Genomic DNA, 25719 nt, shown 5'->3' on the forward strand with positions numbered 1-25719 from the left:
ACCCGCCTCAATGGCTTCCTTCCTACCTCTCTCTCTCTTTTGTCAACCCGCTTCATTTTTTTCTTCTTCCTCTTCCCCTACTTCCTCTACTTTCTTCATCTCACTTCTCTTAATACAAAAGCTACAGCTTTGCTTGCTCAAGTCCCCCGCTGTTAGCTTCTCCTCTGTCTTATCATCCATCCAGCACTGCATCTTGGTTGCTCATTCTCATTTCCCCCGTTTGCTCCTCTATTCATTGGGCCCCATCCCATTTCTACACTCCAAAATCTCAGAAACAACACACGGAGGCGTGGTCTGACGCAGCTCTCGTGGCAACGGATTTGCAGGTGAGTCCAATGAGACTAGGAGCTCCAAGCTCGTTGTGCCACTTCTTGCCCCCAGAAGCATACTGACTCTCGCATAACAGAGACCAGCAGGCATGTCTGACAAACCTCCAACCCAGTCTGCCTCAAGTACTGCGTATGCTGGCTATCCTCAGTCAAGAATGCCGTACGCTGCATCGGGCTATCCGCAGTACAATGGAGGTAAGAGCTGAGATCACCGTCAGGCGCACAATGGCTCACAATGCAACAGCTGTGAATGTGACCAATTCCAATGCCCTTGCCAATATGTCGAACCTGAAAGCAAACCTGCCATCCTCTGCTTCTGTTGAGCCTGAGATGAACGCAGTCAACCGTCCTGGGTACACCAGTCCCTTGATGGTGTTGCCGTCGGGTCAAGCTGTGCCACTCCCCAACTTCTACGGACAAAACCAGACCTCAGCTGGAGATGGTACCTCCCAATTGCCCTATGTCCCTACCGGAATGTTCCCAAGCTTCATTGGCAATACAAGCATGGCCGCTAGCACACTCCCAGGATATGGTTGGCCATACAATCTCGCCTCCAACGTCACCGGGTTCGATCCCGGCCGTCGGGGCTCATGGTCTTCCAACGAAGAGAACGTGCCCACCAACCAGAGCACAGCCCTTCAAGGTCAATCGGACTACTACAACTCCATGGCCTACCTTCCGACAGCACCCGCGGGCCAACACTACATTGCCGGACCCATTCAACCTATGAAGTGTCAGGATAACAAATCATACGAGATGGTCAATCTTGACGATCTCGTCAGCCGTGACCCTCCAATCCCTCGTGCGGTTCCTGCCATGTGGACAAACCAAGAAGAACTCAGTCTGGCCAAATGTCTTCAGAACCCTGAGGGCATCACCAACGTCTACATTCGTGGGTTCATGCCGGATACCACCGATGAGGACCTCGAACGGTGGGCCTCTCGCTTTGGAGAAATTGAGTCATGCAAGGCCATCGTCGAACAGGACACTGGTAAATGCAAAGGGTATGCCGCTACTCCATCTGGTTGGTGTGTTTTCGCTAATTGACGATGTGTAGCTTTGGGTTCGTCATGTACTATTCTCCTGCTGCTGCAGAGAACTGTATCCGTGGCTTCTTCCATCTTGGCTTTCAGGCCAGCTATGCCCAGGTTGGCAGCACTGCTCTTCTGTCTCATTGTCGTCTAACTCATCTAGAAATCTCGCAACTCTCGACTCAAGGACCTTGAAGATAAGAACTCCACCAACATCTACTGTACCGGGGTTCCCATTGACTGGAATGAATCGGTTCGCTCTTCCCAGCCATGTTCTCAGACTTCACTGACCAGCGTCCAGGATCTTGCCAAACACTTTTTGCCGTATCACGCCGTCTCAACCAAGATCTGCCGCGATGCCCCCTCCGGAGTTAGCAAGGAGGTTGGCTTTGCCCGGTATGTAAACATGCCCGGAGCTCGTGGCCTGCAGGTTGCTGACTGTCCTAGCTTTGAAACACGTGAAATTGCTGAGCGTGTCATCAAAGAGTTCCACTCGGTCCTCAATGAGCGTGATGGCATCAAATTGTTCCTCCGCTTTGCCGACACCAAGGCCCAGAAGCAACTCAAACAACAGAGTCAAGAACGCCGCAACTGGCGCAGCCGAGAGTACAGCTTTTCGGTTGAGCACACTCCGTCTCCGGTTCTGTCTCGCCTGCAAAACATGAACAACCACATCAGCCCGAATGGCAGTTACCAGTCTCCTGCTGGAACTACCAACGGCTTCACTCCAGCGACGTCAGTCTCACCGCCGTAAGTCTGGCCTTACTGCCCAAGCTCCTTCGTCTTCCAAGTGGACTAACTTCGTGCTCCGCAGTGAGCTGCCAGGTGTCAGCAACAAGGCGACGAATGTGGTCCGGAGTTCCACATCAAGTTGGCCAATGCAAGGGGGCCTTCAGTCAATCACCAACACCACTACTGTTCGAACCAACCTCCCTGTCAGTGCGGCATCTCATCCTTACATTGAGGTCCCACCAAAATCGGCTGCCTCGATTGCCATCATGCCGGACGGTGGCGATCCCGTCAAGAAGACCAGAACCCCAAGTCCCAAGAAGGTCACCATTCGAATTGAGCCGGCCAGCGGCAAAGAGAACTACGTCACCGCCACTCCGCAGTCCAGCAAATGAGCCCCCGACGCCGCAACCACCAAGGACATCCATTCCCGCATGCTTCCAACTATTTTTGGCGTGCATTTGTTCTTGGTCCGCTGGTACTACCCATCTTGATTCCTTTTGCTCATTCTTGCCTTGAGCATGCACAAACACCCACTGGAGCATGCAATTTTGTCACTCACATATACAGGGCATGATAAGAGGCGGCACTCATTAGTCATGTACAATAAGACATTGATCGTTGCGTATTGATGGAGGAAAACATGGTTCAGGCAATATGTTGATGTTACAGGTGTAGGAGGGGAGCTGCAGGGTCTATGTCGTGACAGTTTGCATTGACTAGCTCAGCACATAGTTACTCGAGAGATCAATCTCACAATGCATCAAGATTAACATATCTATCTATTGCATGTTTTATTTCGGCCATCACTCTTCTGCAGATGGCATGACTGCATCCCATGGGAGTCCTGCCGCAACTCCAAGCCTGAGACTGTGCTGGGGACGTTCCGCGTAGCATTTTGTAATGTTGATGTCGAGGCCAGGGTTTTGATTGATAGCTTGTGTCTGGTGGTGATATGTCACCCTCTTTGTCCCGCAGGTTGTAAAAGGCCTGGTTATCTTGGGGCGACGAACCTGGCACCGAAAAGTTCTTGTGGCATGTGTCTGCCAAATGCCATGGCGGACGAGGCTGCGGGACAAAAGGGGCCAACCGACAAATTGCCGGACACGAGTAGCGCGAAAGATAACTTGTAGGGTGAAGGCAAAGAGACGGATGCCAAAGATCGCATTATCAACGCCCTTATTTGCGACACCATTCTGGTTTGATTCGATTTGTTTTGGAAGTCATGGTAGAATATCAATATCATCATTTCTATGTGACGACGTATTTATCATGTAATGTACTGCATTGATGGCTCTGCTGATGCTCATTGTGACACGTTTTGGCTTTGGGAGCCCAGTCCCATCCAGCTCACTTGAAATCAAAGGCATTTGGTGCTTCCTGCGTTCTTGTCTCAGAATAGTTTGCTTCCTTCCCCTTAGCTCACCGTGCACACACTGTCATGTGCCACATCTGTGAAGTTTCAAGACTTCTACAATGCAGGGTCGTCTGCCTCCATTTCCATTCCCATTGATGAAGTCGGTGTTTGAGCAGCAAGACTGTCCAGGATATCCACGTCTCTGGCTTGGGGCCACTCGTTGCCCGTCCTCATCACGGCACTCCAATCCAAATCTTCAGGGAACCACTTGTCTCTTCGTACGGTACTCTTGTTCCCACCTTCTAATGCTGCTCTCGCTACCCTAGTGCGCCGCTGTCTCTTCGCGCCGTGCTGACTCGTCCCATGTAGTTCACTTCGCAACTGTTCTAGTCGCTGGTCATATGACACGATGTACCGGATGTAGGGAGCAACTTCTGTCACGAGTGAGATGGCGGACGGATTATCCAGGGTCGGAGCTTTGCGCCCTGGAGAGCTGGGTAGCCCGATACGCGATTCTTCTAGGAGGGGTTCGAAAGCTCCGCATATCGATGACGGATAGAGCTGTGATTCGTTCAATTCTCTGAGGTATAGACGAACGATTTCATTACTTCCGGGTGTGCAGGCGCTTGCGTCAGCAGAAGCTGGATGGCATAGTTTCCATAACACACCTGCTACCGCAGGTGTTGTTGTGTCATCGACTAGATCCATTGCGCTTCTCGCCTCAGAAAGGATGAGCGTCTCGGTCAACGCTGAGAGACGGATTGGCTCAGTGCTGGCCGACGATATGTCGTTCCGAACCCAATCTATTGCCGGAATGCCCAAGCTGTCCTGAGAGAATCGGATCAGATCTTCTGTGTCCTCAAAGTCCGTCGGCAGTAAGTCAAGACCGCTGGTAAAAGTATCTTGGCTGACGATTCGAGTCACCGAGCCATCTGGCTTGAAGTTGGACGCGTCATTATCCGTGAGCATCCAGTCCAGACCGCCCTGCTGCGATCCAACCGTCATTTGGCACCAGAGATTAAGCTCCATGATCGAGGCACGGAGATCATGGCCTTTGGTGAAGTAGAGACTCTCCAAGGCCTCCTTGCCCAGCAAATGTCCTTCGGCAGCACACATGGAACCCAGAAGCTGAACAGCCGGGCCTTGCTCCGCACAATCATAGCGCAAAACGGCAAAGAGATCCAAATCACCCATCGGAATGGAGTCGACACTGTTGCACGTGAGGATGACCGGTCGCTTCGAAGTTCGAATCAGTGATTGAACTCCACCCCAGAAGCCTTTATCCTCCTCGAAAAGATTGTCGACTTCCTCAAACAGGACGAGAGATTGCTTTTGTGATTTGATCTTGGAGTCTTTGACATCTTTCACTTCAGCGATTTTGGACTGTTTACCACCCTTGCCAGGGCCCATAAAATTTGCCAGGGGGTTGCGGGTCTCTGGCAAAGGTCCAGAGGTGGAGCAAGGTGTGTCATGGTCGCCCACCGAGATACTTGATCTTCGACTCGATGTGTCGGAGTGTTGGACCAGATGATTTTGTGTCATGTCGCCAACCTTGTCCAGGATGTCCCTTGCACTTCGTCGCATACCTGGATGGATCTCAAAGACTTCAAATCCAAGTTGTTGTGCAACAGCGAAGACGGAAGCAGTTTTTCCCGAGCCTGGAGGTCCTGTGAGCAGTATCGCATTCTTTGAACTCGCAGCCGAACGAGCATCATCGTCGTCTGAATATGCAATGAAGTCGTCCATGTCATCCGATTTCCTCTTGCGTCTTTTTTTGGGAGTCGGAGGCCTTGCCTTCAGTTGTGGCTTGCCCGTTTGAACTTGATGGACTTTTAGATTGCTGAGCCAGTCGTGCAAAGCTTTACCCTGTGGCTCCAGGATCTCTTGCCAACAAGTGGGTGCGTATTCATGACACCACAACTGGGGGCCGGCGGCCACGCCCCTGTCAAAGGAGCTGCGGGTCGATTCGATAACAGCTTCTAGATGTGAAATTGAATCTGGCTGTCGACTCAAGTGGTCCGTCCCATAGAGCGTTTCAGTCATTTTTAGCAGTTCTCTGCCACTCATGACCTTACGCTCAGGTGCGCGAACGAGAGACTTGTTGGCTCTCTGCTTCAAGCGTCGCGAAAAGTTCCAAAGCACATCCTCATCCGCATCGACGCGCAAAGCATGTTGTTTGGACTTTGGCCGTAATAACGGGAGTGTCCGAATTGCGACGGAACGACTTGGGAGATAATTTGGACGCACATGTTGGATATCAGCCGGAGGCCAGACTGGCGGTAGCGACGGTACACTTTTGTTTGGGAATGCCTTCTTGGACTCGAATATGATGTCTTTCCAGGGTTTTGGTGCCTTGGACTTTGAGGTTGTCTCATCCGAGGACGTCTCACTGTTTTGGTCAGATTGCTTTTGAGCATTCCCTGATAATCGTCCTAAGAAGAATGGGTGTGTTGGCCTGCCCGACGATGCAACTCTCTGTGCGAACTTGGCCTGTGAGACTTGATTACTGCGCTTTTCAGACTTGCTGGACAAGATCTCGGTGATCTTAGCACCAGATTCTGGCGCTGAGTATGACAATGTAACTCGCAAGGACGAAACCAACCTCCCATTCTTCATCTCAAGTTTTTTAGCTATATTGGTAGTCTTGCCCGCGTCACTAGTCTCCCCACTCGCATCAGTCGCGAGGTTTTGTGACGCATGTTTTGTAGATTTCTTGGGTGAAAAGACGAGCTTCCCGTGACCGCTTCGCAACAATTTCTGGGGGGGCGTTGGGGAAGGCTTTCTTTCACCGGAGAACTGGGGGCCCATTGCGCCGCCGGTTAGTGGAGGGTGACGAGCCGGCGAACTTGTGAGGTCGATGTCACATGAATTCGACGAACCACTAAAAGGAAGCTGAGCAGTAGGAATTGGCCTTTCCGACTTAGGAGAACCATCTTTGGATAAGATAGATAGAGCTGAGTGAATCACACCCTCTTTGTCACTCAAGGGAGACAGAGCTGCGACTGTCTGATCCTCGGCACAACCCAGGGGTGTTTCAACCCCCACAAATGTTTTTGCTGCAGCCTCAGGTTGCTCGTACCACGTCGTTTGATTTGTGTTCGGAGTTTCTATTGTCTGAGAGGGTGGATGGTTTAGACCGGCAGAGACTCTTCGTCGTTTTATTCTGGAGTTTTCGTATTCAAGGTCGTCACCTTCATCCACACTCCACTTGCCCTCGGGGGCGGTCCGAACAGCTTCTGTGCGTGCTACGTCGCTAGAGGTGTAGCCAAGGTCTTCATTGTGGTTTGTGGAGTTGTCTTCAACCGTACTGTTCCCTTCCGGCACGCTAGACGGCGAACGATGAGGTGAGGAGGCGTCGATCGCGGACACTATACGCAATGTCAGCGACTTGTGAAAGTTCTAGAAGGGTGTAATTGTGCACCTTTCTGGAAGAACGGATGCATATGGAGTTTGGATTCTGGGCCAGTGCCATAGTCGACTAGGGTTGCCATTGAGCTGCAGGTCAACCTTCATAACGTGGTGGTGTCATGAGGTCGGGACTCTGTGTGTTTCCTTTATAGTGGGTGTTTGATAGGTATGTAGGTGATGAAGGTTCCAGTGAGTTGCGTTGAGGCTCTCGTGTGAGAGGAGTCAGGGTTGATATCGGACTTTAATGGGCGCGGTCATGATGTGTAAGTGCAAGAGAGCAAGCGCGTCAGTGACGCGATGGCCACGCCCAGAAATCGGAGGCTAGTGGGCTCAGTTGGCTGCATCTGCCACCCTTGGCTGGCCACTAACAGGCTGGTGCTTGCCCAGGCGGGAGATCTGCCGCTAAGCACCCCCTGTGAAGTGAAGTGCTTAGCGAATCTCGCCGGAGGAACATCGCAGCCTCCGCAGAATTTTGTGGGCCTATTTCAAAAACTTTTTTGTCTGCACACCGAGTTCTAGCAATGCTGTAAAGTCTCATGCCTCGACGATGGAGATCTCAACCCCCCAAGTGCTGGCGAGACTGCCTCGTCCTGCCAGGCAAGATGCTGTCACTCGATTTGGCACCGTGTATGCTGTGCGCGACGGGCTGAAGAGGCGGAGGAAAGAAATTTGCGTGGGCGTGGATGGTAATTCCCTTGGGCTTTATGAGGTACAATATATTGTTTTCGTGCACAGGACCGCATGCTGACAGGGTACAGGTCCAGAACGGGACCATTCTTGCCTCCTATCCCGTGCCTCCTACCGCCCGTTTTGTCGGTCCTCCTTGTTCAATTCGCGAAGAATCACAAGCGCTTATTCGTCGAACCACATACTGCGCCATAAAGCGAGACACATTGCGGATCGAATCTTTCCAGACCACAGGAGAGGACACATTTCGCGCCGCCTCTTGTGCAAGCGGAGCACTCGACGAGCAAGAGAGCCCCGTTGTACTATTAGAAGTAGTGCTAAATGCCAGAGGAAAAGAGCTGATGGTGATCCAACAAAATGGCGACCTCGCGATTTTGTCTGAAGATTTGGGCACCACGTTGTGCAAATCTTCCCTTTCTTCCAAGCGCTATCCGAATATCATGGTACTTGCCGTCCAACATCTAACAAGTTCAGAAGCACAGAAGACAGTGTTGAAGCAAAGGGCGGATCTGCTCAGCGAGACTTCTCCCGAGAGCACTTACTTAGCGGTTGCATTCTGCAAAACCGAGCAATTTGCAAACCTGAACAGTGTCTTCTACGGTGTCTGGTCAGTTGACAGTATTGGTCGGAACATAGACGCCAAGGGGACACCGATTTTTCCCCTGGTTGAACATGAACTATCGTTGGGACGCAGCAAGTCCAAGTCAATTTCGCCGAAGGATCGATCTTATACCTTCAACCCCAAAGCTTCGAATCTGTTTCTTCGCGCAGGCGACACATTTTACTCGTATGATCTGACCGGTCTAGTTCCCTCCTTGTCTTCAGCACTACACACCGGTCTGAACTGCTCCTACGACATCATGGCCATTTCATCTGCTTTCGCCGTATGTTCATTCGAAGAGTCAGTCCAGCTTTACGACCTCAAATTTCAGTCTGTGCAAGCTCAGATTGACGCGAGGAAGGGCAATCTCAAGCGAAAACGGATGAGAATGGCAGTTCAAGACCGGAGTGGCCCCGTTGAGTTTGTCGCTTATTACCCCCTGTCTGCGCGTGTCATTGGGCGGAGGCGACATCAATTGGTCGCGATTGATATTTCTGCCAGTTCCTCACAACAGTTACTGCAGATTGGGAGCAAACTTCTCCACAATATCGGACGTGGCATCAGTGGCCGAGATATGGCACCCGGTTCTCTCGACAAGCAATGGTCGTCGATCGGCATCGCAACAATGACTCCAGGGTCTGGTGGAGAATGGCAGCCTGTGAAACAACGTCTCGATCACCTGGCCGAGACTGGCGACGTTGCTGGCTTTGAAAGCACCTTCGTCAACGACATTCGCCAGGGTACCATGCAGTCCCCAGCTCTGGCGGGGATGAGCGAAGACTTGCCTACAGACCGTATAGCAATTCCGGACTTCAAGATCAAGTACCTCTTGTCAAAGATCTTTCAGATACGAGCAACGCCGAACGCCCACGGCACTACACCCATCACCGCAGAGACGCCATTAGAGATCCGCGTTCCATCGTTCAAACTCATCATATGGCTGTGCCGGATGGGATTGTTATCCACTCGAAACGTACAAAGTGCACTCTCGAGCTCTCCTTCTGAGACGGGGTTGACGAACATTGGTATACACGCAGTTGCACGAGCCTTCCTTGAAGCCGATTCATCGTATGGCTTGCTGGTACAGTGTCTCGAAAATGGGTTCAGCCCATATGTGGAGGAGCAAGCCGCCGTGGTGCAGCTGCTTATCCAACAAGCTCTGGCGTCGTCATCTGAGGCAGCCATTGCTAAAATAGACCACCAAACAGATCCAGTGGCAGCCGACGCTACCTTGAATCTCGCCAGCACGCAAGTCCAAACCTTGTCGGCATCAACAACCGACACCCCATGGCTGCCTCCTACACTGCAGAGGGCATTGATTGAGGCGCTGGACAGACTCGGCGCTGCTGCAACTTCAGTCATCTCCGTCAACTTGAAAGCTCTGCTCTCCCAGACAGACGCGCTGGCGCTCATTCAGTTCTTACGACGGCAACTCTTTCAAGGGGGTCACACCCAGTCTTTCCAAAACGTGCCCTCGCAAACTGAGCATGTGCCCACTGTCAAGCTCGCTGCAACTGTCAAGATACTGTCAGGCTGTGTCGACGCCATTGGACCTCTTGGCTTCTTTGGGGCTCTGGATCACGAAGATTTTATGGGCAACATTATACCTGACCTGGTGACGGAGCTTACACACACCAAGCAGAGTCTGGAGGACGTATCAGAGTTGCAAGGGATTCTCCGCGAGACGCTGAGATACCAGGAATCTATGCGGAAACAACGGGCTGCCGGTGCCCGCATCCCTGTTTATGGGACTGGATTGCCTGCCTCTGACCAACACCCAGGGGCCATCGTGACACTATACACTGAGACTGTCGAAGGAGAAGACGATCTGCCGCCTGGCCCAGGTCTTCCTCTGAGCTTGAAGGTTGCGAATGTGATCACCCCGGTAAAGATCAGGAAAGGTGGTGGCCAACTAAGCCATCGGACTCTCCGACAGAAAAGGATGCTAGAGGCGAGGAACAAAGGCCGGTACTCGTTTGAGCGACTGGCTTTGTGAGTAGGATAGCTTTACAAAATGAAGAGCGGATCCGAGTCTCTGAATAATCATGTCTTGTAAACCTTCCCACCTATTCAGGCTGGACTACGCCAGAAGCGAGATATCAAATGGCCGAATGGGGACGAAAGCGTATGCAGCGGGCTCGGCGTGCTATTGGTTATTGACTATTGGTGGGCCTAGCCTCGTTGAGGCCCGTCGCAGCCCCCGTACATACGCATGCTCCGATCTCATGCCCCCCTCGAACCTCTCTTTGACGCAGTTTGCTTCAATTTGAGCATTTTCCCTTGGTAGTCCTAATTCTGAGACCTTTCCTTGTCGTTTAGTGTGCGACTAAACATCTTGACTCCCTGTGTTCAACTTCCAACGATCAGCAAGAACCCCTCCTGAGAGCCTTCGGCTGCGAGCCTACTCCGTACTGCCCCCTACGAACTGAGGCGACGGAAGATTCTTCAACAGCCCCAAGACGGCAAAGTTGGAGTCTGGGATCAGGCAACGAAATCGCACAGTTGATCTTCATCATATCGCCTGCGGAGTCTCTATCCTGCCCCCGAGCCTTCATGTGGCTGGGGTGTGAGGACTGAAACCTAAACCTGATCCAAGCGCCGCAGGTCAATTGGATTCAACGCGAACACCATGGCCTTCCCCAGCGGGACTACGTATCACGCTGACTCTGACGCCGACGACGAATACGAGAGAAGCGTCATGACCTCGCCCACGCAGCTACACACCGATTCTGAGACCTCCTCCGAGCCTCCCTCTAATGAACATACACCGACCACCTTTGACAACTCGGGAGAGGATTCAAGTCTCCCGAGAACCATAATAACAGAATGGACACCGGAAGAGTGCGCTCAGTTTGTGTCTAGTTTGAACTTGAGACAATATTGTCATGCTTTTATCGGTGAGCGGCATCACGAACAGAAATGGCTCATGGACGCATCGGGGGCTGACTTTGCACAGAACATGGCATCGAAGGGGAAGCGCTCGTGGCACTGAAACATGATGAACTGAAAGAGATGGGGATCGCCAGTGTGGGACATCGATTGACGATTCTCAAGAATGTTTATGATTTAAAAGTCAACCAGGACATTCCCATTGAGCCAGATGACTATGTTCCTCCAAGTAGGCCATCGGCTCCCGTCTATCCGGGTTATATCGCTGATTTCCCCTCTTAGCGGCCGAGCAAAATCCTCAACATGAAATGGCAACAAAGGAGGACATTGATAGACTCGCAAGATCGATCCTCCGGTTACGTGACGAGCGCATTGCTCAAGCGGAGGCGCAGTTGACCCGGCTCGCCGACGACTACCGCAAGTTGCGCCAGGAACTACTGCCGGTTTTCAAAATGGCCAAAGAACGATCGGAACCTCTTCCCTATGCCCCCTACCAAAACGCTACGATCAGCCCAGAGATGTACCAGCAAGATGTCGTCTCGCCTCCTCTGACGACCCAGGCCTTGCCCGAAAAGACGAGCCTCACGCGCACATTCTCGAAGAAGCTGGGTCTCAGCTCAACACCAAAGAACAACTCTCCCACACATATACCCAGTACGATCCATGAGGGTAGGACTTTCGCCGAAAGCAACTCGCTCGACCCTTCCGCTGCCGCGAGCCTGGCCTCAAACTCGCTAACCGCACAAATGTCAGGGGGCGCATTACCGCAACATCCACATCCTTCTCCAGGAGTTCCCTCTCCGACCTCGCCACTCCCCTACCAACATCAACCACTCGCCCCACGCTCCTATCAACGCGAGGGAGGAAGTGCTACCAGCGCTATCCCTCGTTACGACGGTGCCGACGACCGGCAGGTCACTATTGAACGCGACCGTGACCCTCCCACTTCCGCAAAATCCGCCTCCGGCAAACTCAACCCTACGAACAGTACGATTTCTAATGCGTCCACCCTCATCCCCTCGAGGGAACTCTCTGCTTCGGTCCCGCCCCAGCTTCCCTCGAGTGCCAGTGTCGGCCACACTCCGCATGGCAATAAAGAGGGCAGTAGCGGAGGCGATGCGCCCTCTGTGGAAATCTTCAAATCTTTCCGTGTCGGACTGGAAGATCCATGCTATAAAGTCCTTCCCGCCGCCCTCAGAAAATACAACATTCAGGCCGATTGGCGACAATACGCTTTGTATATTGTGTATGGCGACCAGGAGAGGTGCGTGGGTCTGGAGGAGAAACCCCTCGCGTTATTCAAGGATTTGGACAGGGAGGGCAAGAAGCCGATGTTTATGTTGAGAAAACTAGGAAACGTAATGGTTGGGGACGTGCCGTCAACGGCAGGGGTAGGGATGAAGCCCCCGTTGGGAGGATTGGGTGGTGGCGGAGGCACTGCTTTACCAGGCGCCGTTCCTGGCAGTTCAGCGAGCGTGAGGGCCATGCCACCGGCGCAGACATTACCGGGCGGTGTTTTGTAGAATTGCTGCGTCTTTTGTCTAGATACGTGGGGATTAGCGATGGCTTCAAAAGCGATACTGATTCGAGTTCAAAGAAACAAATTGTTCCCTGACAAGCACGCATCTACCAGCCATGTGAGAGCTACCAACAGCTCGATGTAGAGCGAGGTATTCCGCCAAAGCCGTGGCGTTCGAGTATCTAATATGCCGTGCTGAGGCCCTCCAACCATCCCAACAACCCTCAACGCCGCTCGCTATGCTTTGTTATACACAAATATCCCAACTGGTATCTTGACTGTAACGTCAGACGCTACTAGTCGCTGTCGTCATCGATCGGCTCGACGACATCCTTGATCTTTTCTTTCAGGAATTCCACCCCTTGTTCAACAGTGACTTCGGGGATCCTGACGTCTGGTAGCCCATCTGGGCCGCCGGACCATTCTTTTGAGAGCGCAATAGCATTGTTGTTCACCCCTCCGCCGTTCAGCGCGACTGCGCCTCCTGCCCCGGGGCCCGTGGTTGTAGACTTTGTGGGCGTGCTGGCCCCGTTCGCCTTCGCGTCTTTGCTTTCCTTGTCCACCCCTTGGTTCTTGCCGTCCTTGGGCAGCTTGGCCCGTCGCATGACTTCGTTCATCAACTCCGGAAAAGTGTCACATGAGCCATTCCTGAGTAACTCGAGCGCGAGTGCGCGGACGCGGTCTGTCCAACCCGTACGGGCAAGACTATCTGCTAGGAGGGCGCTGAGGTCGGGGATAGCGCCAGTCTGTCGGAGATGTTGAATGAGGGCTTGGGAGGTCGCAGGTGGTAAGGAGCTGGTGGAGCTGGTGAGCGATGGAGGGACCGGGATCGTGGTCGCTGCCTCCGTCGAGGGTCCCGAGGTCGACATTTTATTTCCCGCTGTGTCAAGGTGAGGTGGGTGGAGAATGTGGTGGCCGAGGGGTTTGAGCTCTGAATGTGTTTTCTTGTCGGGGACGATAAGAGGCTAATGTGTGAAAACAGCTAGATACTGCTGTTGCAAGAGACTTCCAACAGCGGGCTGTCCAGCAGCGCTACTAGAAAAGAGGGTGTTTGTGGTCTATGGCAGGCCTGGAAGTAAGTGTGCACGATGAGCGAGACGCTTGGATCTGAGAATCTTTCCGCTCCGCACTTCGAAAATCGGAGGCGCAATCAGGCGTGGGCTGGCGGAGCGGGAGTTTGGCCACGAATCAGACCGGGAATGACCCCGAACCTGTCCATGGTGATCCGTGATTGTGCAAGCTAATTAATTGTTAATTCATCGTGAATGGGTTTTTTCTTCTCTCCTATTGTTTCGTCATGAGCGGCGAATTCGAATACAAAATTGTGCCCCTCTAGCAAGGCTATAATTCAGCCTCGCCACCTGCTAGGCCGACCGGGAAAGGCATACAATTTGATTACCAAGAGGTATGTAGTAAATCTGGCTAAAAAGAAGCAGAGCATTCTCTTATCGCACTATGTAGTAGTAGTAGTCGTGGCAAGGCGATCGTTGGGCCGTCTCAGAAGGTTCGACCGTCTTCTCTTTCGTAGGCTGCCAGAGGCAACGTATGTTTCCTGGGCTCAAATGACGCTCGTCATTTAAAACCCGCCAAGACGGGCCTTTCTCCTGCGCTTCAGGTCTCTAGAAGTTCACTCATCACCTCCAACAAACGCTCTGCTTGCTCTCACCCTTTGGTTGCCATCTCTCCCTCCGCTTTCTCAAGGTCCTTCTATACGGAGATCCTTGATACCAACTCACCTTCTTCTCTATCGTTCTGTAACTCCTGTTTCCAAGACCAGCGCTCTTGGTTCTGGTCCCCGTAAATCACATCAACAAGCCTCCGCACTCTCCTTCTCAGACACTACTTGATCTGCAACGACATCAAGATGTCTGCAGAACCTGATCACACCCACGACAAGAAGAAGGTCAACCTACAGTATGTGTCACGTTCATGAGATTCACAGGCTTCCCCGCTAACCCAAGCTACAGCGATGCCTCCGGCGCGGAGAAGAAAGAGGTATGAATGACGCCTCATGCAGCTATGTGGTCACGAATCCCCAACTGACAGGTCCTTTCAGGAGCTCGACACGGCCACGGCCATTCTGAAAAAGAAGAAGAAGCCAAACTCGTTGATGTAAGTCGGAGACCGAGGACGGTTTGATACAAATCGGGCTGACAAATAACGCAGTGTGACCGACGCTACGAACGATGACAACTCCATCATTGCGCTGTCAAACAACACAATGGAGACGTTACAGCTGTTCAGAGGCGACACCGTCCTTGTTAGGGGAAAGAAACGCAAGGACACCGTCCTGATCGTCCTGGCCGATGACGACCTTGATGATGGTAGTGCTCGCATCAACAGAGTGGTTCGCCACAACCTCAGAGTCAAGCACGGCGATATCATCACTGTCCACCCTTGCCCTGACATCAAATATGTGAGTAACGTCTTGTTTGACCGTCTCCAGAAAAGTACTGACACTCTCCGCAGGCGAAGCGCATTGCTGTTCTTCCTATCGCAGACACTGTTGAGGGTCTGACTGGTTCTCTCTTCGATGTCTTCCTCGCCCCCTATTTCCGCGAGGCCTATCGGCCCGTCCGGCAAGGAGATCTCTTCACGGTTCGAGCCAGTATGAGACAAGTAGAATTCAAAGTGGTCGAAGTGGACCCTCCGGAATATGGCATCGTGGCACAAGACACCGTCATTCACTGCGAAGGAGACCCGATCCAGCGTGAAGACGAGGAAGGAAACCTGAATGAGGTCGGGTACGACGATATTGGTGGTTGCAGAAAGCAGATGGCACAAATCCGTGAACTGGTTGAGTTGCCACTGCGACATCCTCAACTGTTCAAGTCTATCGGTATCAAACCTCCGCGAGGAATCCTCATGTTCGGCCCTCCGGGTACTGGCAAGACCCTGATGGCTCGAGCTGTCGCCAACGAAACCGGTGCTTTCTTCTTCCTCATCAACGGCCCCGAAATCATGTCAAAAATGGCCGGTGAATCAGAGTCCAACCTCAGAAAAGCTTTCGAGGAAGCTGAGAAGAACTCTCCCGCCATTATCTTCATCGACGAAATCGACTCTATTGCGCCAAAGCGAGAGAAGACCAACGGCGAAGTTGAGCGACGTGTTGTTTCGCAACTGCTCACGCTCATGGATGGCATGAAAGCGCGGTCCAACGTCGTCGTGATGGCCGCCACCAACCGACCCAACTCGATTGATCCGGCCCTGCGACGGTTCGGTCGGTTTGATCGCGAAGTTGACATTGGTATTCCAGACCCGACCGGCCGCCTGGAGATCCTCCAAATTCACACCAAGAACATGAAACTGGCCGAGGATGTCGATCTCGAGTCGATCGCCGCCGAGACCCATGGTTACGTTGGTTCCGATATTGCGTCCCTCTGCTCTGAGGCCGCCATGCAGCAGATTCGAGAGAAGATGGATCTCATCGATCTGGACGAGGACACCATCGATGCCGAGGTGTTGGATTCGCTCGGAGTGACTATGGACAACTTCCGCTATGCTCTGGGTGTCTCCAACCCGTCTGCTCTCCGTGAGGTGGCAGTGGTCGAAGTTCCCAATGTCCGCTGGGACGACATTGGTGGTCTCGAGGGCGTCAAGCGCGAGCTTATCGAATCCGTGCAATACCCCGTGGACCATCCCGAGAAATTCCTCAAATTCGGCCTTTCACCGTCTCGAGGAGTCTTATTCTATGGTCCTCCTGGTACTGGTAAGACTATGCTTGCCAAAGCCGTGGCCAATGAATGTGCCGCAAATTTCATCTCTGTGAAGGGGCCTGAGCTTCTGAGTATGTGGTTTGGCGAATCTGAAAGCAACATTCGAGACATTTTCGACAAGGCACGCGCCGCCGCTCCTTGTGTGGTTTTCCTGGACGAACTTGACTCCATCGCTAAATCTCGTGGTGGCTCCCTGGGCGACGCGGGTGGCGCATCCGATCGAGTTGTCAACCAACTGCTTACTGAGATGGACGGCATGACCTCCAAGAAGAACGTGTTCGTCATCGGCGCAACCAACCGACCTGAACAGCTCGACAACGCTCTTTGTCGACCCGGACGTCTGGATACCTTGGTCTACGTTCCGCTTCCCGACGAGGCCTCCCGTGAATCCATTCTCCGGGCGCAGTTGCGCAAGACTCCTGTCGCATCAGACGTGGATCTCAAGTACATTGCCAGCAAAACTCACGGTTTCTCGGGTGCCGACTTGGGATTCGTCACGCAACGTGCGGTCAAACTCGCCATCAAGGAGTCCATCGCATTGGACATTGAAAGACAGAAGGAACGCGAGGCTGCTGGTGAGGACGCGATGGATGCCGATGAAGGAGAAGATCCGGTGCCAGAGTTGACTCGACGACACTTCGAGGAGGCCATGCAAGCCGCACGCCGGTCGGTCAGCGATGTGGAAATCCGCCGCTACGAAGCCTTTGCTCAGGCTATGAAACAGAGCGGTGGCAGTGCTTTCTTCAAATTCCCTTCTGCTGGCCAAGAGGCTGATGCCGCCAACGGTACTGGCTTCGGTGATGCCGGCAACGATGACAGCTTGTATGACTAAAGTGGTGGTGGGAGACTGTGACACAACTCATTGGCGCCGAGTCGGCGGGCTGGGTGGAAAGCACTATTCTGCACAGACACGAGGCGCAAAGAAAGCGAACGGCGTCAAGAACCATAACCACAGACATGGCTCACCGGACGCATGAATATGGATGGGGGCTGGAACAGGAGCTGTTTGAAGGAGGAGCCTGAGGCAGGTCGGTCCATCAGATTCAAGGTTTGCCCTGGCAATTTGTATTCTACCTTCTACCTAGACAGATGAGATTGCATGCAAAATAATAGAGTGGTTGACTCCGGCGTCGTGGAGACATAGACGATGGTTCATACGGTATCTGGTCTGGATTCATTGTGGCTGACTGGTTTCATGCAAAGCCGTTTTGATGTACAGTACGGAGGCCGTGGCCTTGTGCAATATTGTGCATGATGATGTAATAAATGTGAACGGCATTCCGGGGATGCCGCTTTTGGGTGGCTGTGGGTGGCTCCCTTATTTCGTTCTCCAGCTTCATTAATTTCCCACTGCGCACTCTCTGCCGCCACCTCCATTCCTTCTCGCGTGACTTTTCGTCGACGTTAACGCCAGTATCTCTTTTGGTTCCTTTCTAGCAGCTGCATTGACTATGGCGAATTATGGCATTTCCGCGCGCCTGCTGCGCCTGGCCCGTCCGAAGGTACGACAATGGCGTCGAGCCCGTGGGTTTCTTCGCTCAATTCTGACTTTGATCTGAACAGCGCTTCTTCTACACGATGACGCTCTCGACGGGTGCCAGCCTGATTACCCTCTCGATGCTTGTTAATAAACTTGCAGGCCTCTACGGCATTCTCGCACTGTTCACAGGCTACCACCTCTCGCCATTCCAGCTGTCCATGTACATCTACTCTACAGTCGCACTGGTGCTGACAGCCTACCTGGCCCGACATATTCGCAAACAGTCGCCCCTGCAATGCCTTGCCCTAGCCTGGTTCTACATCCTTGACAGTATAATTAATGCCGCATACACTGCCGTCTTCGCTGCGACATGGTTCTTGGTGCTGGCACAGCATGACGCGGGGAAGAGCGATAAGAAAGGACCGGGCGCATCCACCATGGACGAGGTGTCAGGATTCACAGATCCCAAACTCAACGTTTCGAGAGTTGAAGTCATTGCTACACCTCAACCTCCGTTGGCAGGTTCCGGCCAGGACGCCGTGGCAGGTGGCGTACCCGCCTCTAATGCGGCAAGCAGTGGCAGCAACGGCGCCTTACAATCCGCCGTGCTCGATACCCAGAACATGAACTCCGTGGGCGTCATCATCGCCATGTGGACTATCCGCGCGTATTTCTGCTTGATCATGCTCGCATTTGCCCGCATGGTGATCCGACAACACATCGCCTCTACCGGGTCCAAGACGGGCATCGACTACACCGCTGCATCAACAGACGCACAGCTGGCCGAGAACCCATTCTCCGAGAGCAGGCCAGAGGGCAAGGGCTGGCGAGGCAAACTTGGTCGATTCATGGTTGGCATCGGCCGTAGTTACTGGCTGGGCAGTGACGAGGATGATAGCTGGATGTACGGCATGGGTGGAAAGTTCCGCAAGAGCGGTGCTGCGGGAGAGGATAATGGGTTCATGCTCAGTAAAATCGAAAGTGGACCTACGGAGAGGGAAAGGCGACGACGATCGGGAACGGGACCGCCAGCGCCGGCCTCGGGTGTTGTCCCTGGTGTTGCTACAGTGGAGGGAGACAAGATGACGTTACAGATTCCTCCGCAGAACATGTGAGGCGACAGAGGTGTTGTGTGCGAAGCGGATGTGTAAGAGCAGGATGCTATACAGGCTGAGGACAACGAATGCTTGCGAGGATAGTTGGGAGTGGAGGAATGATCAACACGGTGTATACAAACGGTATCCGGGCGTTATCAAAAGGCAAGGGTTTGAACTGGCGCGGCACATGTTGGAGTAACTCCCTAACGACGAAGAACAGCTGAGAGCACATATCTATAGATCTAATGGATGTTTGCAAACACAAGGTGGCTGGCACAAACCACGGTGCTTGCATTGGCTGCCTTCTCAGATCCCTCTTTGCGTAATACGTTGCGGTAAAGCCGTGTAGAGGCACAGACCGCAGCAAATCTAGAGATTGGGAAGTGAAGATATGGACCACGACGTGTTCTGATAGAGGGATATCATAACATATGCTTCGTGGGCATGATGGTCATTTGAAGGGCGTTTCCCGCAGATTCCTCGGTTCTCTCTGAGTGATGCTGTCATTTGAATTGTCAGGCAAAAGTGGCATTAGTTTCCACTCCGCAATAGCTGCAAAGGTCGGTCATTATCAAGCATGCCATTCTATCTGCTCGTGTATACAGCGGTGTCTCCTGTGCTTGTCAAAATCCCCGTCCTCGTTGGTACCCTGGATATATACAACAATAACCCATACAGCCTTCCTGATAATATCACCAAGCTTACCAATATGACCTTCGACCGTCCCTCTCTGTCCTTTTGTCAGCCGTTATCTATCTGGTTTCTGTCGGTTCTCCATCAAGAAAGCGTCTATAAGCAGGGAGTTTATCTGTGTCTCGACTACAGATTCGGAGTCTCGGAGCATGAAATGGCCTGTGTGGCTAAACTCGACGCAAAGGCCACGCTGTAGTCACCTTTGGCAGCCCTCCGGCGTCCTCGTCATTCTTTCGTCTCGCCCCTGAGTGGTAAGGTCTTGTGTGATTGTATGGCAACATTGTGAACGAGTAACAGAGAGTTACGTCTACTATAAGGTCTACAGCTGCTCGTCTGAGATGACCACTTTAAAGACATGCCTGCCATCCTTCGCCTTGACCTCGTGCACGGTCTCAAACGCTGCCAGACTCTCCTCAAAAGGGAAAACGTGGCTAATCAGAGATTTCGTTTCGACGAGGCCTCGGTCAATCAGCGAAATGGCGTCTTCGAAGCAGTTGGTCGTATATCTCCAGGTTCCTATGTGCACCATCATTCAGCCGTAAGTCAACCCCATAACAAGCTGGGAAAGCCTCACCTCGCACGTTGAGCTGTTTGGAACAAATATCCATGATCGGCAGTCTGGGCATTTGACCGCTGTGCAGTCCGACTTGGACGTCTGATGGGAAACCCCTCAGGTTAGTTGAGCTCATTGAGAAAGGCTGAAGATGCTCACATGTCCCTGCAGGTCGACAGACTTGCATTCCGATCTGCATGCACTCTTCGGCACCTGTAGCTTCCACCACAACATCGAAACCACGGTGGAGTCCATCTACAGAGCTTAGGATGTGCTTCGCAACCCTGCTGGAGTATTCTTCTGTCGTCTCATTGGAGTGGCGTGGCGGGTTGACGAAAGCTTGATCGGCGCAGTACGTCTTTGCGAATTCTGCCCGGTGAGGTTGTATCTCAAAGACAACTACTTTCTTTGCCGCGTATCTTCATGGTTGTGGTCAGCATGCGCAACTATCACCTATTGTGTTGTCAGGACTCACGCTTTAGCAATCTTTCCCAGCAGCAGCCCGATACACCCGCCCCCGAGAACCAACACAGTTTGATTCGCCTTCAGCCCAGCTTGCCGCGTCATTTGGATAGCGATGGCAAAGGGCTGTATTGCACCGGCCTCGACCCATGAGATCTGGGGCGTCAGGCGAGCCAGTGCGGATACCGGGACAATCTTGTAGTTCGTGAGCAATCCATCCTGCCGGCCAGGTCCCGGAACGCCGTAATACTCTATCGCGCTACAGAGGTTGGAGTAACCGGTCGTGCATTCATCGCAACTGATCATACTTCAGCATTGTGGCCAACTTCTGATCCAAGACACCCTTACGCGAGACAGGGAAGGCAAGGTTTGATTGCGGCGCGATCACCTGGTGCCCACCCCTGGACATCATCGGCGACCTGAATCACTTCCCCAGCAGCTTCATGCCCGATGATGAAAGGCTCCGTGATGATGTCGGGCCCTGCTCGACCCTCTTTCCAGAAGTGTATCTAGGAAATTTCGTCAACATTCCTTCCACCGTCGCCGCCTCTCATGGACGAGCACTCACGTCCGAACCACAGATCCCGCCAGCGCGAATGCGAACCAGGGCTTTACCACTCGGTAGAGGCGAACCGGGCACGTATTCGGGACTATCTCGAAACGAATCCAGCTTCAGAGGCCAGTCCTGTACGGTGATATCATTCATCCCTGAGATGATCACCGCACGGTTCTTGGTTGTGTCCGCCTTGATGGGCGCGGTATGCCCGTTACTCGTCGCCGAAGGAGACATTGTCAAGAAGATCGCAGAGTGCTTCAGAACTATGCAACGGTTGTTGGTTTGGAATAGCTGCTGTTAGGGACGGATGCTGGTGTGTTATGACCTCTCTTGCCGCCGGACAATGATGTCCACGCTGGTGCTAAACTCTATGCTGGGGGCTCCTAGGAGCTGTACCAAGTACTCTGCAATTTTTCCCCAGTGGGGGACTCGACCGCGGAACGCCGAGCGCAGCACGAGGCTGAGTATTCGAAGTTGTCCGACGGCGTTAGCGCAGCAGTCGAGCGGGGAAGAAAGGCGCGAAAGGAGGAACAAGGATTGGAGACTCTAACTTGACCTCGGGAGACTGTGCCGCAACGACAATGGCCAAGCGATGCATACTTCTCCCACCAGGACCATTGGGATGGTTCTACGCACAAAGTTTCACGCACGAGTCCGAGCGAGATCGGAGAGTTGCCCACCTCGGGGATTGATCTCCTTGAGTAATACTTACTCGCTCTCCTTAAGCATTTCAGGACCTGTGAAGAAGTTCCCGGTCTTGTTGCAGTCGAAGTTCCCTTTTGGAGTCTCTCCCGAAACGCGTTGTTGCCCTCTCGAAGGATGGGAGGAGTCAAGAAGTTTCTCGATGCCTGCCAGGCAGGCGTGGCCTGCTGTACGACAGCATGGGACTACCCGACCGCGTTACTGTGCGAGAAAGCCGGCATCGACCTGGTCCTGATCGGGGACAGCCTGGCGATTGTGGCATTGGGCCAGGACTCCACGAATTACGCCACCCTGGACGAGATGATATATCATTGCAAAGCCGTGGCACGGGGTGCGAAGTCGCCTCTCTTGCTGGGCGACATGCCCATGGGGACGTACGAGGTGTCGGATGAACAAGGTGAGTGTTTTTGTTGTTGGTGTTATTGGACATCTCTCTCTCTTGCTCCACTGTTCCGTGGGAATGAGGCCACTCAGCTGCTTCTGCTCCTGCACAAAGAACTCATGATCTCTACGGGGAAGCACCGATTCAGCCGCGACAAACGCCCTCAGACTGGTCAAAGAAGGCCGCTGCGACGCGATCAAGCTGGAAGGGGGTGCCGACATGGCCTCCCGGGTCAAGGCGATCGTGAAAGCCGGCGTGCCTGTCATCGGACACATCGGCCTGACGCCCCAGACGAACACCTCCGGCGCCAGCGCCTACGGGCTCACCGCTGAAGAGAGCGAAAGCACGCTCAAAGATGCACTGGCGCTGCAAGAAGCCGGCGCCATTGCGGTCGTCCTGGAGGCGGTGGCAGGCCCGGCAGCGGCGTGGATTACATCGAAACTGAAGATGCCCACGATCGGGATCGGGTAAGTAGCGATTCTCATTCAATCTATCTGTGCCTATTCATCCACCCTTCTATTTTCCCATATACAATCAAGTCCCGACGGAGCATGAAATGAATCACACCCTCTTTCCAAAACCGGTTAACACAACATCTATCTCCATTTCAGGTGCGGCCCAAACACCTCCGCCCAAATCACGGTGCAGTCCGAGCTGCTGGGCTACGAGAACTCGTTGTTCGCCGCCGTGTGAGTGTTCCCTCTATTCCCTCTCCTCCTCCTCCTCCTCCTCCTCCTCCTCCTCCTCCTCCTTTTGTGAGAGAGAAAGAAGAGGAGTGATGATAGGTACAGTTGGCTGAATGACTTCCTAACTGACTAACCGATTGTGCTTTCCGATCACTCTGCAGATGGCACAAGAAATACGCCACAGTCGGCCAGACCTCGATCGAGGCCATGAAGCAGTACAAGCGCGAGGTGGCGGCGCGGACGTTCCCGGAGGCCAAGCATGTAAGTCAGAAACAGACAAACAAAGAAGCAAAGCAAATCCCAAGTCTCTATCCCATCCGTCCCATCCATCATCCCCAGGTATATATATATAAATATACGATGCAGAGCGCAGGCTGACTTGCGCATTATCGAATCTCCCACGACAACAGGGATATGAGATGCCCGCCGAAGAGGTGGAGAAGATGAAGGCTTTGCAGATCTAGCGACGCAGGAGGTGAGGTGAGGTGAGGTGAGGTGAGGTGAGGTGAGATATGTTTGAGAGGGGGTGAGCTAGCTAGCTGGTCAGCTGGCCAGCTATAGAGCCTTGCTGGCTGGATGGTTTGGATTGGTTTGGATTGCTCACGTCGCTGCATGGCTCCCATGAATGAAAATCCAGGGGGTCTCCTGTCTGGACCACCCGGAAGAGAGTAATGGAACAAAATGAATAAATGCATATGCTGTTGAGCATGGCGTGCTTTTCCTGAGATACCCTTTTGAATTCTATTGGCCCTTGTTTGGCGAGATTGGAGATGTGTGTAGTACGCATTAATGAAACTATTAACTATGGACGCTCAAACCACAATCCGTCAATTCGTACAGACCAACCCGTTCAACTGTAGACTTCATTGTCGATCTTGCTGTTTGCCCAATGCCGTTTCTAAGATGCGTCGATCCCAAACCACCAGCCAAATGCGGTTCCGTTTCTTGCTGCGAACTAACTTCTATGCCTTACAGGCCCAGCATTCACTCATCCACAAACCCCTTTCTCCATGCTTTACTTCACTTGTCTCGCTCGATCTGCACCTTGTTGTTTGCAAATGATTGCCACCGTGGTGACTATTCTTTGTCGTCTAGACGCACGCTCTGAATTGGCGGTTCGGGGACAGGCTTGTGAATACGGAGGCACCACAGAACGTAGTCCTCGAGTGGTAAAAGGTTCTTCATGAAACAGTTGCATCGCAGAGCAACTAAACAAATCATGCCGCCCGCCACGGCGTCTAAGATGAAGTGATTTGCGGTGGCGAGGATGGCGACCAAGATCGAGGACGGGTACAGGAAGCCGACGATCTCGCAGAGGAGTTTGGGAAGAGAGGGAGTTCGGGGGACGAAACCGGTGTAGTCGAATTTGAGAAATGACACGGCCGGTACGAATAATCTATAACGTCTGTTCGGCGGAGCGAGTGGCAGTCGCATGAGGGAGACTCCGATCAACAGCGAATATCCGAAATGAAGCGAGGGCATCGCAGCTAGACAGGAATCAGCATATGTTTTTTGACCACAAAAGGATACCCTCCTACCCAGCTGATTGGTCCATTTCCTGGTGTTGAAAACGCTGGTAGCTCCATCGCGCGTGTGGATCGTATCGATAAACCCAAAGCTTCGGGCGAGCTCACCCGCCTCTCCTGGCAACTTCGAGTCCCCCAACAGCCGAGGAGGCATGCATGGCCAGCTACTGAAGACGCAGAATGCAAGGAGGTTGCAAAGCGCTAAGGCCCGACGCCTAGATTCGAAGAGCTCGGGAACATACGAGCCTCGAGACTGATCGGGATGATTCGAATTGACACTAGGGCGGTTCCGCGTTATGGCGAAATAGTACAAGCCAACCAAGAAAGTGATCGTTGCAGGCAGGTGGACGAAGCTGTAGACTCGGTTGATCAACCACATCGCTTGGGGGTACTGGAGGAAGAATTTCTGGATGGGCAGCTCCCAAAAGATGTGGAGCTGCTGCTCTAGCTTGATGACAGCCAAGGCATGATGGCAAGCTATGTCGACGGTCTGGTCGACGAATCTGATAGCCAATTGGCCCCGGCCAAACTGGTAGACCTGCAAAGTGTGTTAGTCGCCTACCTCATACCATGAGCATGACCCCAACTTACGCCGTAAATGAGAGCCCAGTACACGATCTCGATCAAGAATGGAAAGCGCAAAAGCACTTTGCTAGACATCCGGTTGCGGAAGACAGCTGTGTCTGGTGTTTGAACTGTCGTCTTCAGCCCGAGGAGGGACAACTCCCTGTGACGCCACTGCCCCTGTCGAGCAGCGTTGGGAGAAGGCGTACTAGGTGAGTCTCCGGAACCCAGCGTTTCTCGAAACCCGAGTCCCATCTCATGGTCAACGTCATCGACGAGTTCGACGGAAGATCCTTGTCTCGATCGTGCCACGGGGGTGGTAAAGTCTCGATTGATCCATGCTCCAAGGAAAATGATGAGAGTGCCCCAGGATGGCTCGCCCAGGCCGAGAAATCCCATGATGTCCCCTTCAGAGCCGCGCAGGCCTAGGCAGAGATACGAACATGGACTGATTTCGTCAAATAGTTGGGGAGGGACGGATCTGGCTTTTCGGTTGTCGCGTCGGTCACCTCCAGGCTTGTTCCGGCAACCGCACCCACGAGGAGTATCCTGGCAATTGTCCAAGCGTCATCCACGCAATGAACCCCTCTAAGTATATGTTCAAGGATGGACCACGAAGAGTTCCGCCCAGCAGGCAGCACTTGCCCATCCAACCGCCGAACAACTACCAAAGGAAACGACGATGCGAGGGACAAGAGGGAAGTACACAGTAAGTGCAAGAACAGGAAGCTGCGCAGGGAAAGAAAACAAAC

At 53.0% G+C, this 25719-nt stretch overlaps 10 protein-coding genes across 10 annotated transcripts; 6 read left to right on the forward strand and 4 right to left on the reverse strand.

Annotated features, from left to right (window-relative positions):
* Window positions 1-418: 418 nt before the first annotated feature.
* AYL99_01735 (hypothetical protein) lies at window positions 419-2484 on the forward strand (the record flags this gene model as incomplete). The annotated part of the gene is made up of 7 exons (XM_018833251.1): window positions 419-524; window positions 574-1333; window positions 1387-1477; window positions 1524-1613; window positions 1662-1756; window positions 1808-2110; window positions 2175-2484. The coding sequence occupies 7 exons, from the start codon at window positions 419-421 to the stop codon at window positions 2482-2484; spliced, it is 1755 nt and encodes a 584-aa protein (XP_018699130.1).
* A 1076-nt stretch (window positions 2485-3560) lies between these two features.
* On the reverse strand, window positions 3561-6937 carry AYL99_01736 (hypothetical protein; the record flags this gene model as incomplete). The annotated part of the gene is made up of 2 exons (XM_018833252.1): window positions 3561-6814; window positions 6868-6937. The coding sequence occupies 2 exons, from the start codon at window positions 6935-6937 to the stop codon at window positions 3561-3563; spliced, it is 3324 nt and encodes a 1107-aa protein (XP_018699131.1).
* A 464-nt stretch (window positions 6938-7401) lies between these two features.
* On the forward strand, window positions 7402-10138 carry AYL99_01737 (hypothetical protein; the record flags this gene model as incomplete). Its single annotated transcript, XM_018833253.1, has 2 exons — window positions 7402-7563; window positions 7613-10138. 2 exons carry the CDS (start codon window positions 7402-7404, stop codon window positions 10136-10138), a joined length of 2688 nt encoding a protein of 895 aa, XP_018699132.1.
* A 633-nt stretch (window positions 10139-10771) lies between these two features.
* AYL99_01738 (hypothetical protein) lies at window positions 10772-12554 on the forward strand (the record flags this gene model as incomplete). Its single annotated transcript, XM_018833254.1, has 3 exons — window positions 10772-11039; window positions 11099-11260; window positions 11314-12554. The coding sequence occupies 3 exons, from the start codon at window positions 10772-10774 to the stop codon at window positions 12552-12554; spliced, it is 1671 nt and encodes a 556-aa protein (XP_018699133.1).
* A 292-nt stretch (window positions 12555-12846) lies between these two features.
* AYL99_01739 (hypothetical protein) lies at window positions 12847-13419 on the reverse strand (the record flags this gene model as incomplete). Its single annotated transcript, XM_018833255.1, has 1 exon — window positions 12847-13419. One exon carries the CDS (start codon window positions 13417-13419, stop codon window positions 12847-12849), a length of 573 nt encoding a protein of 190 aa, XP_018699134.1.
* Window positions 13420-14414: 995 nt separating this feature from the next.
* AYL99_01740 (cell division control protein 48) lies at window positions 14415-17098 on the forward strand (the record flags this gene model as incomplete). Its single annotated transcript, XM_018833256.1, has 5 exons — window positions 14415-14464; window positions 14518-14545; window positions 14607-14662; window positions 14717-14966; window positions 15020-17098. The coding sequence occupies 5 exons, from the start codon at window positions 14415-14417 to the stop codon at window positions 17096-17098; spliced, it is 2463 nt and encodes an 820-aa protein (XP_018699135.1).
* Window positions 17099-17717: 619 nt separating this feature from the next.
* On the forward strand, window positions 17718-18861 carry AYL99_01741 (hypothetical protein; the record flags this gene model as incomplete). The annotated part of the gene is made up of 2 exons (XM_018833257.1): window positions 17718-17768; window positions 17830-18861. The coding sequence occupies 2 exons, from the start codon at window positions 17718-17720 to the stop codon at window positions 18859-18861; spliced, it is 1083 nt and encodes a 360-aa protein (XP_018699136.1).
* Window positions 18862-19855: 994 nt separating this feature from the next.
* On the reverse strand, window positions 19856-21341 carry AYL99_01742 (chlorophyll synthesis pathway protein BchC; the record flags this gene model as incomplete). The annotated part of the gene is made up of 6 exons (XM_018833258.1): window positions 19856-20052; window positions 20111-20191; window positions 20249-20508; window positions 20565-20849; window positions 20900-21060; window positions 21120-21341. The coding sequence occupies 6 exons, from the start codon at window positions 21339-21341 to the stop codon at window positions 19856-19858; spliced, it is 1206 nt and encodes a 401-aa protein (XP_018699137.1).
* A 585-nt stretch (window positions 21342-21926) lies between these two features.
* On the forward strand, window positions 21927-23341 carry AYL99_01743 (hypothetical protein; the record flags this gene model as incomplete). Its single annotated transcript, XM_018833259.1, has 5 exons — window positions 21927-22206; window positions 22340-22658; window positions 22803-22880; window positions 23039-23138; window positions 23288-23341. 5 exons carry the CDS (start codon window positions 21927-21929, stop codon window positions 23339-23341), a joined length of 831 nt encoding a protein of 276 aa, XP_018699138.1.
* Window positions 23342-23954: 613 nt separating this feature from the next.
* AYL99_01744 (hypothetical protein) lies at window positions 23955-25366 on the reverse strand (the record flags this gene model as incomplete). Its single annotated transcript, XM_018833260.1, has 3 exons — window positions 23955-24364; window positions 24416-24941; window positions 24995-25366. 3 exons carry the CDS (start codon window positions 25364-25366, stop codon window positions 23955-23957), a joined length of 1308 nt encoding a protein of 435 aa, XP_018699139.1.
* Between the last annotated feature and the right edge of the window lie 353 nt (window positions 25367-25719).

This window comes from Fonsecaea erecta (genome assembly GCF_001651985.1).
Source record: "Fonsecaea erecta strain CBS 125763 chromosome Unknown Scaff1, whole genome shotgun sequence".
Classification (NCBI taxonomy): Eukaryota; Fungi; Ascomycota; class Eurotiomycetes; order Chaetothyriales; family Herpotrichiellaceae; genus Fonsecaea; species Fonsecaea erecta.